This window comes from Drosophila arizonae, chromosome 2 (genome assembly GCF_054131065.1).
Source record: "Drosophila arizonae isolate 15081-1271.41 chromosome 2, UAZ_ARI_1.0, whole genome shotgun sequence".
Taxonomy (NCBI): Eukaryota; Metazoa; Arthropoda; class Insecta; order Diptera; family Drosophilidae; genus Drosophila; species Drosophila arizonae.
Window position 1 is genome coordinate 34,130,497 of NC_142922.1, and position 15,458 is coordinate 34,145,954.

Consider the following 15,458-nt stretch of genomic DNA (forward strand, 5'->3'; position numbering starts at 1 on the left):
AATGTGTGTACACTCCAAAGCACAAGTCTCTAGTACTTGAAATGCGTTTTTTACAAAATGATGGCGTCAATGGGTCAGGGTATAAAAACTGATAAGACATGAATTTTGCATAGCATATTAGAAAGCTTACCTATTCTTCAGTTGTAGTATTAATTCTACACAAAGCTCAGTATATTTAAATCATTTACATTTAAAAAGTTTCGAAGCGAATTTTGTTATAAGTTCGCTTGCATTTTAGCTAAATTTAATATTTGAAAATAGCCAGTTTTGTAGCTAATAACTGTTTGAAAATATATGTAGCAATCGGCCTTAAAAAGTAGCCGGATCTAGCTACAAAATAGCTGATTCGGCAGCACTGTACGTGTCCGGTCTATGTGTTCTCTGGTTAGTGGTGATATAAAAAGTGAAATGAAACCTTTTGGTTAGTATCGATAGTTTTTTATTGCTATCGATAAATATAAAAATTACATTATGGGTGTCGATATTATTTCTAGTTATTTACCATCGCAAATTAAACCCACACGTTTGATATTGAGAAAAATGGATCTTTCTAAGGTAGCAATTAGTATGATTTAGTCAGCAAAATTTTAATTGTTCTTTTTAGTTATCAAGTGCCCTACGTGATTTGCCTAATAGAGTTTTGAATGCTGCTGTTGAAGAACGTTTGTCACTATTTCAAAACGTTTGCGACATTCTTGATAATCCCGGTAAGTATCCCACATGTGCAACGGGCTTACTACATAATTACATATGTATGTACAGTGGCTCACAGCCAAAATAAATTTAAATGGACTTTTATTTATCAGTCATTCATTATGTATTATTTTGTTCAAAAAAATAATATTTAAAACCAACAAATCCTGGCTTTCCATGTCACAGCTTATTTCGTGCACTTCACTTTTAATGACTTAATGCCCAAAAATTCTTAAATTAGTACTTGGTTTGACTTATTTGGTCAATATTGCATCCCATTCGACGAAAATATATTAAATTTTGACTTATCTGCATATACATGGTATATGGATCGGATTGAATGCAATGTTTGGCGCCCAACAAATAGCGATCTCCATCCCAAAACGAACTATGATCTATGGCGGTGGCAGTGTCTTGGTTGGTCCTGCATGGCGTCGGGAGTTGGAAACTTAGTTTTCATAGTATATATTACTAATACCCATTTTAAAGGAGAATTCGCTCCAAAGTGCCGAAAGCCGAGTCTAAAAGGGCGAACGCGATTAGGGTTAATGGCTCAAAAAATAAATCGGGTATTGTCCAGTCCTGGTTGATCTAGAACTATCCAAATGTGGTCAATCCACTAGGCGAGTGGCGGAAAAGGTCAGTATCCAATAAAAATGACCTCAAAACGGCCCTATGGGAAGAATGGCCAAAAAACTCCAGCGAAGTTACTCGAAAATTGTTAAACTCGTTGGAATCACTCTTAAAAGAGGTGATTAAATAAAAACTACGCCAAACCAATTATTGATTTAAGAATGTTTGGGCAACAAAGTGCACGAAATAAGCTGTGACATGGAGAAAGCCTGTTATTTTAGTGTTCTTTAGCTTTAAATATTATTTTTATAGCCTGAACCCATTAAAAATGGGAAATCAGGGTAAATTGGTTCTGTGAAAAAGTATGTAACGGGCAGATGGAGTCATTGCAGACCCCACAAAGTATATATATTCTTGATCAGCACGACGAGCTGAGTCGATATAGCCTTGTCCGTCCGTCTGTCCGTCCGTATGAGTTTTTTTTCAGCCTAATTTTAACACTTTTAGGCCTGGAGTCTTCTTCGTTGTATCTAAAGTTAATGGATACAAAGATTTTGTAATTTACAGATTTTTGATACCACGCCCTCTTCGCCCCAACGCATTTCAAGTACTAGAGACTTGTGCTTTGGAATGTACATACATTTGAAGATTATGATAATGTTCTGAAAGTTTTCTTTAAGATTGTACGTCTAGAAATTAAATTATTCAACAAATAAATTCTTATAATGTTGCTCACACTGCAGCGCAGCCCAACCGCAGTCGCTGCTTACTGCGCAGTTAGCAGAGCGCGTTGTTATACGCCCGACTGGAAGCATGTGTATGTATGTGTGCATAGAAGAAGTGCAGAATGATTAGAATATCAGCTTAGAGGGTTCAGCGTATCTCTTAGCGAGCAGTCTCGACTGGAGCCTTCTTGCTTAGAATAGAAAAATAATGAAATGAAATAAAGTCCCATTTAATTATACCCTGAACCCATTTTCAATGGGAAATCAGGGTATAATGGCTTTGTTTTAATATTAATAATATGTAACAGGCAACTCTTGAAGAGTACCATATTACGACATGGGTACTCTTCAAGAGTTGCTCGTAAGAAACCGCTGCTTTCATCAATTGATATTGAGAAGCGCTTCAATTTCGCTGTAAAAATGATTGGACAGCCGGCAGAATACTGGGAAAATGTTTTATTTTGTGACGAGTCCAAAATAATGTTATATTGCAAAAATGGTCCATCCAGAGTGTGGAGTAAGGCATTAACTGCATTAGAAAACCACATTATTCCAACAATAAAATTTGGAAAGCTTTCTGTAATGGTTGGGGGGGTGCATATCTCGCCGGGTAGTTGGACAACTGGTGTTTATAGAGGACACTATGAATGCTTCTCAATATCTCCAAATTTTGAAAAATTATTTAAAGCCAAGTGCAGAAAAATTAAGCTTTATTAATAACAATAATCCTAATTTCAAATTTTATCAAGATAATGATCCCAAGCACAAGGAGTATAATGTGAGGTCTGGCTGCTCTATAATTGTAGCAGAGTTATCGATACACTACCCCAGAGTCCCAATCTGAACCCCATAGAACATGTGTGGACTTACTTAAAAAAACCAAGTGAGAAAACAGTCCAAAATACCGCGCACAACTGGAAGCTGCTATTTTAGAAGAGTGGCAAAGAATACCCATCGAATTCCTCGAAAAGCTGGTCGATTCGATGAAAAACGCCTCCAGCATGTTTTAAATGCTACGGGAGGTTATACTATATATTAAAGCTAGCATAGTTTATTTTATGTTCTATGCAGTGCTGCCAAATCACTTTTTCCCCGTCAAATCTGGCTTTTTATACCCTGAACCCAATGGGAAATCAGGGTATAATAGTTTTGTTGAAATGTATGTAACAGGCAGAAGGAGGCGTGGCAGACCCCACAAAGTTTATATATTCTTGATCAGGGTGACGAGCTGAGTTGATATAGCCCTGTCCGTCTGTCTGTCCGTCCGTATGAACGCGTCGATTTTAGAAGATATAAGAGCTAGAGACTTCAAATTATTTTTTTTAATGTCCGTATTTACAGCGCGGATATTGAGTTTGTCATTAAAAATCGATAACTCATCCCAATCTTTTTTTTATCGATAAAAAACCTTATCGAAAACCAGTTGGAAAATTATATCTTCTACACCTTATTGCTAGAGTCTCCAAATTTTTAATGTATGCTTATATGCAATTTATACAATTTCGCTTTTTGTTAAAATTTACCTCCACCTCTATATCCACCCCCTCACCAACATATTTGTAAAAAGCATATTTCAAATACTAGAGACTTGTGCTTTGGCAAGTGCACGCACATTATTGTTATAATAACGATCATGAAGATCGTATGTCCACAAAAAAAGTTATTAAACAATTAATTTCTCATAATAAGTGCACACTGCAGCTTTATGCGTGGGTGTGTATGTGTGTGTATGTGTCTGTGTACGTGTGTGTGCAAATGTTTTTGTATATATATGTGTGTGTGTAAGCGTGTAAGTGTGTGTGCGTGCGTGTGTGTGTGTATATATAGCGCGGTTATTGAGTTTATCATTAACAAGTAAGAAAACTCTAGTCGAGAAAGCTCGACTAGATACTACCCTGAACCCAACTAATAAAAATACCCATTTACTATGGGTAAAATTTAAAAATATTATATATTTAAAAATATAAATGAAATACAAAACTCACTTAGTAAAATATAAAAATATTTTGAACCAATTAAAAAAATTAACATAAGTTGCACCGCTCGGGATTCGAACCGCGACTTGTCAATTCGATATGCCGCTAACACACTACGCCACCTCACTTTTGGAAGCTGCGCTGGCAAAACTCAAATAGATTCACTGCTGCAGAGCCATCTACCAAAACTAAACCAAACTAACAGCTGATGTGATTCAAAGAATGTTTCAGAAGAAGTTTGAATGTATGTGTGCACACGCATACGATGCTGTTATAGCTGCTGCACGTGCGTTTGTTAATTGGCCAAATATTTGCTGATTTTTAATTAATTTCTGACTGAATGGAATTAAATAAAATTTTCAGCATATGATCTCATATTATATTAAATATTTGAGAAATTTAAAAAAATGAAAAATCATTCACAATTAGCTGTAGTGGCATCTGCCTTGAGCTTGAATGTTTTTATTCGATAAAAACATAACGGGATGATTTATCGAATTTTAAAAGCAAACTCGACATCCGCGCTGTATATACGGTCGTTTAAAAAAAAATTCAAGTCTCTAGCTCTTATATCTTCGGAAATCGACGCATTCAAACATACGGACAGACAGACAGACGGACAGGGCCAAATTAACTCAGCTCGTCGCCCTGATCAAGAATATATATACTTTCTGGGGTCTGCCACGCCTGCTTCTCCCTGTTACATACATTTCACAAAAACCATTATACCCTGATTTCCCGCCACCATTATATCTACACCCTCACCCTCACCTTTGTAAAAGGCGTATTTCATATACTAGAGACTTGTGCTTTGGCAAATGCATGCATATTTAGGTTATAATCATAATCTGATTTTTCATGAAGGATGTACATCCATAAGAAAAGTTATTGAACATTTCAGTTCTCATATTAAGCGCACACTGCAGCCCATGCGTGTTTATGTTTATGTTTATGTGTATGTGTCTGTGTATGCGTGTGTGTGTGTATGCATGTGTGTGTATGCGTGTGTGTGTGTGCGTGTTTCTTGTGTAAGCAGAAAGACGCGAAAAATTATTGAAATAGCTATTGATCGAAGGGTTAAGGGGATCTCGTAGTCGAGCACACTCGGCCAGAGCTTTCTTACTTGTTTGTTTGTTTGCCCCTAAACACAATCTCTTCCCCAAAAATTTGTGTATACCAAATGCTAGAAACTTGTGTTTTGGCACATTTCAATGATCTGAAAATTTTATGAAAAATTCCATTTACAGAAAAAGGGATTAAAAAACCAAGTTCCCATAGCAAGCCAACAGTACAGCCAATGCATGTTTATGCGTGCGTGCGTGCGTATGCCTGTATATGTGCATGTCCCAATAATTATTAAGATATCAGTAGAATTAATAAATCAGAAAACAGTTGAAAGGCAATATTATAAAATTCATGCATATCAATTATTTATTTAATTCTAATTTTAGGTGTGAACTCGGCCATCATTCGAGGTATATGTAAAGTTATTGGAACAACGATATCAAAATATAAAGATGCACCGTCCCAGCTGCTAGTTCGAAAGTTGCTTTGTGACCTAACAACTTATCATCATGATTTAACTATAGAACATATGCTAGCTGTTTTCAAAACGCTTTTGGTAAAGGAATTACCCCTAACACCGGCTCATAAATCCTGCCGAACTGCAGTAGTTGCCTTGGGATGGATTTCCTTGCTCTTAAAAAATGCAAATAGAGAATCAAATATTTATAAAACAGAAAAGTTGAGGTTATTTGAGTACCAATCGATATTGTACCAAACAACTTTTCTTGCCCAAAATACCCGTGTCACAGAAACAGCCACAAAAATATTATATGATTTATGGGAGAATAATAATATTTTTAATGATACGATGACTTCATTATATCAAATGGAAGCAACTTCAAGCATTACAATAATGATAATGACAATGATACGGTTTGAAACTGAACACAATCAGTTGAATATACTAAAAATTTATAAAATGCAGACTATACAATACTTCGTGAAAAGTATGATATTGTGCAAGTCGAAACCAGAAAAGACATTAATAATTGCATGTCAGCCATTATTATCAACACTGAATAGCTCCGAATTTTCGCAGTACATATATAACGATTTACAAAAGTCAATGCTTCGAAGTCCCGAAAATACATTAGAGAGCGTTGGGTTGATTTGTAATCTTCTTAACATTGATTGTAGCCCTTACGCGTATCAAATTGCCACAGTCTTAATTAAGAATTTATACAGTAAAGGAGAAGTTGCTCGAAGTGAATCCTTACAATCTCTAAAAAGTCTATCACAAAAATGCTCAGATAGTAAAATCATAAAAAAGTTATTGGAACTTATTTTCTCTATTTTAAATGGATCTGATGGAAAAATAAATGTTGTGGAGCATAGGATAAAATTATTGCAGGTAATTATATAATCCCCAATATTTAAAACCAAACTGAAAGGGATTTGAAAAAATGTAGCTGATTAGATATGAATCAACTCGTCAATCTCAGAGCCTCTAATATATAGGCTATAGAAATTTCTCGCAGTTAGCTCGTCTCGTTTCTTGGGTACAAAGAAAAGAAGCGTGGGTTTATTGGCATATTAGCTCTTTTTTATTTATACTTATACTATAGATACTTATGCTTTGGAAAATACGTGCAATAATGTTATAATCACGATCTTGAAATTTCATGAAAATAGTTGCAAGCGTGCGTGCAAGCGTATGTATGTCCGTAGTTATTTCTTGTGTAAGCGGAAAGACGAGAAGAATTATTGAATTAACAGTTACTTGAAGGACTCTGGGGATCTCGTAGTCGAGCAGTCTCAAAATGGTTTATAAAATTACATATTCTGCTCCGGAAGAGGTTAATTCCACGCCATTAATCGTAGACGTTTTCATGTGCTTGTGAACGAGTTGCTTTTCGACGATTTGCATGCACCAATGCCTTTAAATTGTTTTCTTTGAAAACCAATTTTGGCATTGGCTTTTGGTAAAGTAAAACAAAATGCAGTTGTCAATCTTCCATCTTCGATAAGGTACCAAACCAAAACTATTCGAAAAGTCTAATTATATCAACTTTCCAAATGTACAACGGTAAAACTTATTTAAGCTATATTTTAACTAAAATTTTTTAATATTGTTTAAATTATAAACAAAACCAAAGAATATCTTGCTCTCTAATGCGATAGTTCAGTCGCGAGATTGAATAATGATTAGGCAATAAATGAGTACGTTGCAGTTGTAAACACTCGACTAAAACGTATTTATTATTTTAACAAAACCCACTTTTCTAATTACAGGGAGCTGGTTATTTAAGCTTTAACGCCGTATACTCTAACGATTTACCCGAAACATTAAATTGTGCTGTCGATCTATTTAGAAAGGCGCTTGATACTGAATCCCAGGAAAAGGTGATATGCTGTACACTAGAAATGTTTGCGTTGTGGTGCGGTAGGTTTAAGGATGAGGTACCCACAGAAATTATAAGAATTTTTAAAAACGGAATTGAACATAAAAACACAACTCAAACTATTCGACAAAGTTATCTTGAATGGTTGCTTTCATCAATACAAAATGCTGACGTTAAAAATACGGACAATATAGTTCCCATATTATATTCGTTATATTCAAAAGCATTGCTACAGTCCTCTCAGTTATCTAACATATCAGAAGCTGCATGTATTGCCTGTCTTTTGCTCATATTAGAAAAACCATCTGAATTATATTCATTCTTTTGGAATTCACTATTTGATATGAATAAACTACATTTCTTTAATGATAAACTATTAGCTTCAGCATCTGCAGAAACTTTGTGCCACATTTCATTTATAGCAAAGGTTTTATTTAAATCATATTTTAACCAGGTGAAAGGTCCAAGAGAATTATTGCATAAAGCATTACTTAATAATTTATGTTGTTGTATACCTAAAGTGAGAACTTATACTATAGGTCAAATTAAAGAAATCACAAAAAGTTCTGATGGCGTAGATTTTGTTAAACTTGCTCTTAAAGAGTATAGTAAACTTATAAATTCTATAAAATATCCAAATGAATTAGACAGTAGTAACGACAGTGCTGGTGCTCAAGCATATGTAGATGCGTTAGAAGTATTATTTGAGTTACAAAATGTGTCATACGAAGATTCACTTGAGTTAACATTGTCTCTTTTAGAAATTGCTAATTATCCAACCATATTATCCCAAAGCCCATTGTTTTGGGAAAAAACAATTCAGAACAGCTTCGCTTTGAACCCGGAAATCTTTATTAAAAATAATGACAAGCAAATTATTGAAAAGTATATAGATAATTTTAAAATATCTCCAGTTTACGAAAATATTATATCATCAATAGTTCGAATTAACCCACAAATAATAGTGCCCCCTATAATAAATCACGTAAAAATCTTTCTGAAAGCTGACAGCAATTTCTCCGTAAGTAATGAAGAATTTTTTATCTTTATGACACCAGAAGGAGAATTGTATGATAAAAGTGTAATACCACATGCTGATTCTCAATATAAGACTATTGGTGTTAAACGAGAAAATAAAGTTTACAGCTATAAAGAACAGTTAGAAGAAATTCAACTTCGTCGTGAAATTGACGAAAAACGCCAAAAAGAAGGTAAATCGAAGACTATAAAATTAACTCAGAAACAACAGGAATTAATCAAAAACCAAACAGAGAAGGAATTGCGTATTAAGCTACGAGTTCGAGGCATGTATGAGAAATTGATGTCTGTAATAAGTTTGTTAAAAGCTTCCTGTGCTGGAAATGAAAAATACATTTCGTTATATTTTTATACCTTATTGGATGATATTTTATGTGCCTCTCAAAGCCCTTTATGTGCTGAACCTTTAACAGATCTTTACTACTTTTTACATAAAATGTGTTTTAAAAATAATTCTGAATTGGGTCGATCTATTTCCATTGCAACTATCAGACTTCAGAAACCATCATGCACTTTAAAGGATGAATGGAATGTCCAAAATATAAATGAGTGTATTGTAGATATAATATCCGATCTAAAAAATCATGTAATTACAAACTCAAACATTTTGGACTCACAGTCTTTTTCATATGCTTTTGAGTTTCTTAAACGTGCAATCACTTACTTCAATAACAACACCAATGAAGATCTGATATTAATATGTATAAAATTGGTCGAAATCCACGTTAAAAGTGACCATCCGAACTACTTGCCCAGACTAGGTATGTTTCGCATGTTACTGTATTTGATGCAAAACCATTCTACGCATATTCAAACTCAAGCTGTAAGTGCTCTCTTAGAAGTAGCTGGTATTTCATCTGGAGAAAATTTTAATTCTACACCAGATAATGATACAATTCAATTACTTTTGGATAGCTTGCAAAATAAAAACGATACTATAAGAGATGTAGCCTTACGCGCAATTAAAATAATGATTAACCCAATAATTGCTTATGCGGAAAATAATGTTGATTTGAAAAAACAAATAATGTCGAGATTGTGGATAGCGAAATTTGATATTACGTCGGATGTACGACAGCTTGCTGCCGAAATTTGGGTCTCTACAAACTTTTCCTATCCTGAGTTTGACGATATTATTTGTGATATCACACATTCAGAACTCTGTATACAAAAAGCATCGGCCGAGTCATTAATACCAATAATCACAAATAATGACAAATTAATAAAATATGGATTATTGAAAATGTTAGATATTTACAATGAAAAACTTACTTTAATCCCTCCAAAACTTGATAAGTTCGACCGAGAAATTGAACCTGCATCAGATCAATGGAAACCTAGAAGAGGTGTCGCAATAGCAATATCTCAAATTGCACAATTTTTATCTATTGAAGATATAAATTACTTAATGCAATTTATGGTATCCAATGGCCTCGGTGACCGAGAGGACATTGTCCATAAAGAAATGTTAGCTGCTGCTTTGAGGGTAGTAGACTTACATGGAAAGGATACAATTGTAAGCTTACTACCAGTTTTTGAAGAGTTTCTTGATAAAGCACCGAAGTCGCAAAGTTACGATAATATACGTCAAGCTGTTGTAATACTTATGGGTTCTTTGGCTAGGCATTTGGAAAAAGAAGACGATAGGATTGATCCCATAGTCAAACGACTAATAACTGCATTGTCTACTCCTTCCCAACAAGTTCAAGAAGCAGTGTCCAATTGTCTACCACATTTAATGCCGTCTGTTAAAGACGAAGCTCCGGCCATGGTCAAAAAACTATTGCATTCATTGGCTAAATCTGATAAATACGGAGAAAGAAGGGGTGCTGCGTATGGGATAGCTGGTATTGTAAAAGGACTTGGAATTTTGTCTCTTAAGCAGTTGGACATAATGTCAAAATTAACATCGTATATACAAGACAAAAAAAATTACAGATGTCGTGAAGGTGCTCTATTCGCGTTTGAAATTTTATGTACTACTCTTGGTCGCTTATTTGAACCATATATAGTCCATGTATTACCTCATTTATTACAGTGTTTTGGAGATTCTTCCCAATATGTTCGACAAGCTGCAGATGATACTGCCAAAGTTGTTATGGGGAAGCTTTCTGCTCATGGAGTTAAATTGGTACTACCATCGTTATTGCAAGCTTTAGATGAAGATTCCTGGAGAACAAAAACAGCTTCTGTTGAGTTATTAGGTGCTATGGCTTTCTGTGCTCCTAAACAGTTGTCGTCTTGTTTGCCTAGTATTGTTCCAAAATTAATAGAAGTTCTTGGTGATTCCCATACAAAAGTACAAGAGGCTGGAGCAGATGCTCTTAAGGTAATAGGATCCGTTATTAAAAATCCAGAAATTCAGGCTATTGTTCCTGTTTTATTAAGAGCATTAGAGGATCCTTCTAATAATACATCCGCGTGTCTCCAAAGTTTATTGAAAACTAAATTTATTCATTTTATTGATGCCCCTTCTTTAGCTCTAATTATGCCAGTAGTTCAAAGAGCGTTTATGGATCGATCTACAGAAACAAGAAAAATGGCTGCCCAAATTATCGGAAATATGTATTCACTTACGGATCAAAAAGATTTGACACCATACCTTCCAAGCATAATTCCTGGCTTGAAATCTTCATTACTCGATCCTGTTCCGGAAGTTAGAGCAGTATCTGCTCGTGCTCTTGGAGCAATGGTTAAGGGCATGGGTGAAACCTCCTTTGAGGACCTACTTCCATGGTTGATGCAAACTCTAACATCAGAGTCTAGCAGTGTCGACCGTAGTGGCGCAGCTCAAGGCCTTTCTGAAGTTGTTGGAGGACTAGGTGTAGAAAAAATGCATAAACTTATGCCAGAAATAATTTCTACTGCAGAACGAACTGATATTGCTCCTCATGTTAAAGATGGATATATAATGATGTTTATATATATGCCAGGTGCTTTTCCAGAAGAATTTACACCATATATTGGCCAAATAATTAATCCTATTCTTAAGGCGTTGGCAGATGAAAGTGAATATGTACGCGACACTGCTCTAAGAGCTGGACAGCGAATAGTAAATTTATATGCAGAAACTGCTGTTGCGCTTTTGTTACCCGAGTTAGAAAAGGGTTTATTTGACGAGAACTGGCGAATAAGATATAGCTCGGTTCAACTACTCGGAGACTTATTGTATCGCATATCAGGCGTATCTGGAAAAATGACTACTGAAACAGCAAGTGAGGATGATAATTTTGGTACAGAACAGTCCCATACTGCAATAATTCGTTTCTTAGGTGATGAACGACGTAACAGAGTTTTGTCTGGTCTTTATATGGGTCGCAGTGACGTATCGTTAATGGTCCGTCAATCAGCACTTCATGTTTGGAAAATAGTTGTTACAAACACTCCCAGGACATTAAGGGAAATATTGCCAACATTATTTGGATTGTTGTTAGGTTGCTTAGCAAGTACAAGCTATGATAAGCGGCAAGTCGCCGCGAGAACTTTAGGAGATCTAGTACGAAAACTTGGTGAACGAGTTTTACCTGAAATAATTCCTATACTAGAAAGTGGACTTAATTCAGAGTATCCAGATCAAAGACAAGGTGTTTGCATCGGCTTGTCGGAAATAATGGCATCAACGTCAAAGGAAATGGTTCTTACTTTTGTTAACAGTTTAGTTCCCACCGTACGTAAAGCTTTAACAGATCCTTTACCTGAAGTTCGAGTAGCAGCTGCAAAGACTTTTGATTCGTTACATAGTACTGTAGGATCAAGAGCACTTGATGACATACTTCCATATATGTTAGAAAGGCTTTCCGATCCAGATCCTTTGATTGCTGAAAATACATTAGATGGGTTGCGTCAAGTAATGTCTATAAAATCCCGAGTTGTCTTGCCTTTTCTGGTTCCGCAGCTAACGGCCCAACCAGTAAACACAAAAGCCTTATCCATATTAGTTTCTGTGGCTGGTGATGCTTTAACAAAATATCTACCAAAAATTTTATCCGCTTTGTTAGAAACATTGTCTGAATCCTATGGGTCAGCTAATGAAATACAGGAGCTGGAGTACTGCCAAACAGTAATTTTGTCAGTGACGGATGAAGTTGGAGTACGAACTATTATGGATACACTCATGATGTCGGCAAAGTCGGAAAACGTGTGTACTCGTAAATCATCAGCTAGCTTACTTTCTGCTTTTTGCATTCATTCACCCGGGGATTATTCTCAATATATTCCTCAACTACTTCGTTGCTTGCTTCGTTTAATGGCAGACGCAGATAAAGTTATAATACAAAACGCTTGGGAAGCTTTAAATGCTGTAATAAAAGGATTAAGTCCTACTGATCAAATTGGTTACGTATCAGATCTTCGCCAAGCAGTAAGGTTTGCTGCTAGTGAGCTAAAGGAAGCAGAATTGCCAGGTTTTTGCCTTCCAAAGGGAATAACACCTTTATTGCCAGTTTTTCGGGAAGCTATTTTGAATGGGTTACCAGAAGAGAAAGAAAATGCAGCACAAGGGCTTGGTGAAGTTATATTTTTAACCAGCGCGAAGTCCTTACAACCCTCCGTTGTTCATATAACTGGTCCATTAATTCGAATTTTAGGAGATCGATTCAACTCTGGTGTTAAAGCCGCTGTATTGGAGACACTAGCAATTTTACTCCACAAAGTTGGAGTTATACTAAAGCAATTTTTACCACAACTTCAAACCACTTTCTTGAAAGCGTTACATGATCAAAATAGAAATGTTCGAATGAAAGCGGGTAAAGCATTATCAGAATTAGTGGCTATTCATTCTAGGGCTGATCCATTGTTCATCGAAATTCACAATGGTATAAAAAGTTCCGACGATTCTGCTGTTAGAGAAACAATGTTGCATGCACTCCGTAGCATTATTAGTCCATCAGGAGAAAAAATGTCTGAGCAAATTAAGAAACAAATTTTTTGCACGTTAATCAGTCTTATTGGGCATCAAGAAGATAATACTAGAAATGCAGTTTGTGGTTGCTTAGGTGCTATGTTAAAATATATGCCATCAGTTCAAGTTTCTGATTTATTAAATAATTGCCTACTTACAGATAATTCTGATGATTCATTTATTAAACATGGATATACAATTATTCTCTTTGTCGCTTTAAAAGAATGTCCTAATAAAATATTAACAGAGAACGTTTATGAAAGAGTAATTGACAACATATTGTTAAACATAATATCCGAAAAAGTACCTATTGCTTGTAATGCGGTTAGAGCTGCCACTTATCTTTTAGAATACAAACTAATTGAAAGAGAAGATCCTCCAAACAGTGTAATAGTGGCACTAGGTAGAGCAATGAACCATAGCAGTAATGACGTAAAACAGCTAGTTGCAAAGAGTTGCATCCACCTTTCAAAAAATCTTTCTCCTGATCAAATACATGTTGACGTATTGAAAGTGTTAGTTCCAACATTAGTAAATGGTACTAAAGAAAAAAATGGCTATGTTAAGTCCAACTCAGAATTAGCCCTTATATCTATATTAAGACTAAGATCAGATGAAACAATGTTAAAGAAAACATGTGATGTCTTAGAAACAGGGGCAATAGATTCTTTGAATGATGTGGTAACAAAAGTTCTAAAAAGAGTCGCAGCTCATGCAGTAGTAAGGGAAGAAGATTTAGATGATACATTACAAACCTGATTATTATTATAAAGTAAAAAAAAAATTTTGTTCGGAAGTAAAATTTGTATAATTATAATTGTCATTTAATAAATTAAAATAAAATAGTTTATATTTGAGAATTGTATTTATTTAGTTATAATTTTTTTACTTCAAATTTCTTACAACTCTACAGATTTTTCACAAAATTTTGTACTTGCACCGAATCAGTTGTGTAAAGAACAGCCAACCAAAAGCGAATCAAATACTATTTTTTGTATATTTAAATAAACTTATATATTTCGAGAATGTATATAAAATTTACCATAATAAAGGATTTTAAAATACATTTCATAGTTTTATTGAAAATGGCATAAGGTACGGAAGAAAAAATATATTGGGTTCATCAACAAATTAAATCCCCAATAATTCTGCATACGACAGTTGGCAAACGCGCAAAGTATAATTTCAAAAGGAGCCTGGAGAGGTATTCGATATAGTGATTCCATGCATCCGTCACCTATATCACGCTTTGTAACTTCATTCTTCGACTAACTGAGATTTGTAAGAAAAATGTACGACTTTTTATACCCTGAAACCCTTTTCAATGGGAAATCTGGGTATAATGGTTTTGTTGAAATGTATGTAACAGGCAGAAGGAGGCGTGGCAGACCCCACAAAGTATATATATTCGTGATCAGGGCGACGAGCTAAATCGATTTAGCTATGTCTGTCTGTCCGTCCGTCCGTCTGTTCATCTGTCCGCATGTTTGAGCGCGTCGATTTCCGAAGATATAAGAGCTAGAGACATGAAATTTTTTTTCCTAGGTCCGTGTATACCTCGCGCATATCGAGTTTGCTTCAAATGCCCCCTTATTTTGTTATCGATTAAAAACATTATCGAAAGACAGTAAAAAATTTATATCTCGTACATCTTTAAAGCTAGAGTCGCCAAATTTTTAATGTAGATTTATATGTTATTTTTTGGAAATTCGATTTTGGCCAAAACTTACCCCCTCACCCCTAATTTACCCCCTCACCATCACCTTTGTAAAAGTCGTATTTCATTACCAGAGACTTTTGCTTTGGCAAATGCATGCATATCCATGTTATAATCATAATCTGAAAGTTTCATGAAGAAGTGTGTGTGTGCATGTGCGAATAAATATTGAAATATCAGTTGCTCGAAGGGTTCAGGGAATCTCGTAGTCGCACAGTCCCGACTAGAGCTTTCTTACTAGTTTTTTTTTTAAATGGGTCAAACAAGTTGGTGTGAGAAATATAAGTAAAATATATTCACGAGAAAATGACGCGAAATTTATAATTGAAACATGTGGTGCGAGTTATAGAAAAAGTTCAATTAACTTTCCGGTTATATTATTTTCGTTTCCGTCAAACAAACAAACAAGTGGATGATGATGATTTTATT

The 15,458-nt window shown here is 35.1% G+C and overlaps 1 protein-coding gene across 3 annotated transcripts; it reads left to right on the forward strand.

Moving 5' to 3' along the window:
• The first annotated feature begins 411 nt into the window (after nucleotides 1–411).
• l(3)80Fj (lethal (3) 80Fj) lies at nucleotides 412–14,378 on the forward strand. Of its 3 annotated transcripts, XM_089462840.1 has the most exons (5): nucleotides 412–555; nucleotides 605–707; nucleotides 5,419–6,383; nucleotides 7,265–7,375; nucleotides 13,473–13,671. In XM_089462840.1, exons 1-5 carry the CDS (start codon nucleotides 472–474, stop codon nucleotides 13,530–13,532), a joined length of 1,323 nt encoding a protein of 440 aa, XP_089318966.1. In that variant the 5' UTR covers nucleotides 412–471; the 3' UTR covers nucleotides 13,533–13,671. The 3 variants fall into 3 exon arrangements, with proteins under 3 accessions (XP_089318966.1, XP_089318962.1, XP_089318968.1); XM_089462836.1 differs by having other exon boundaries at nucleotides 7,265–14,378; XM_089462842.1 differs by lacking the exon at nucleotides 7,265–7,375.
• Nucleotides 14,379–15,458: the final 1,080 nt, after the last annotated feature.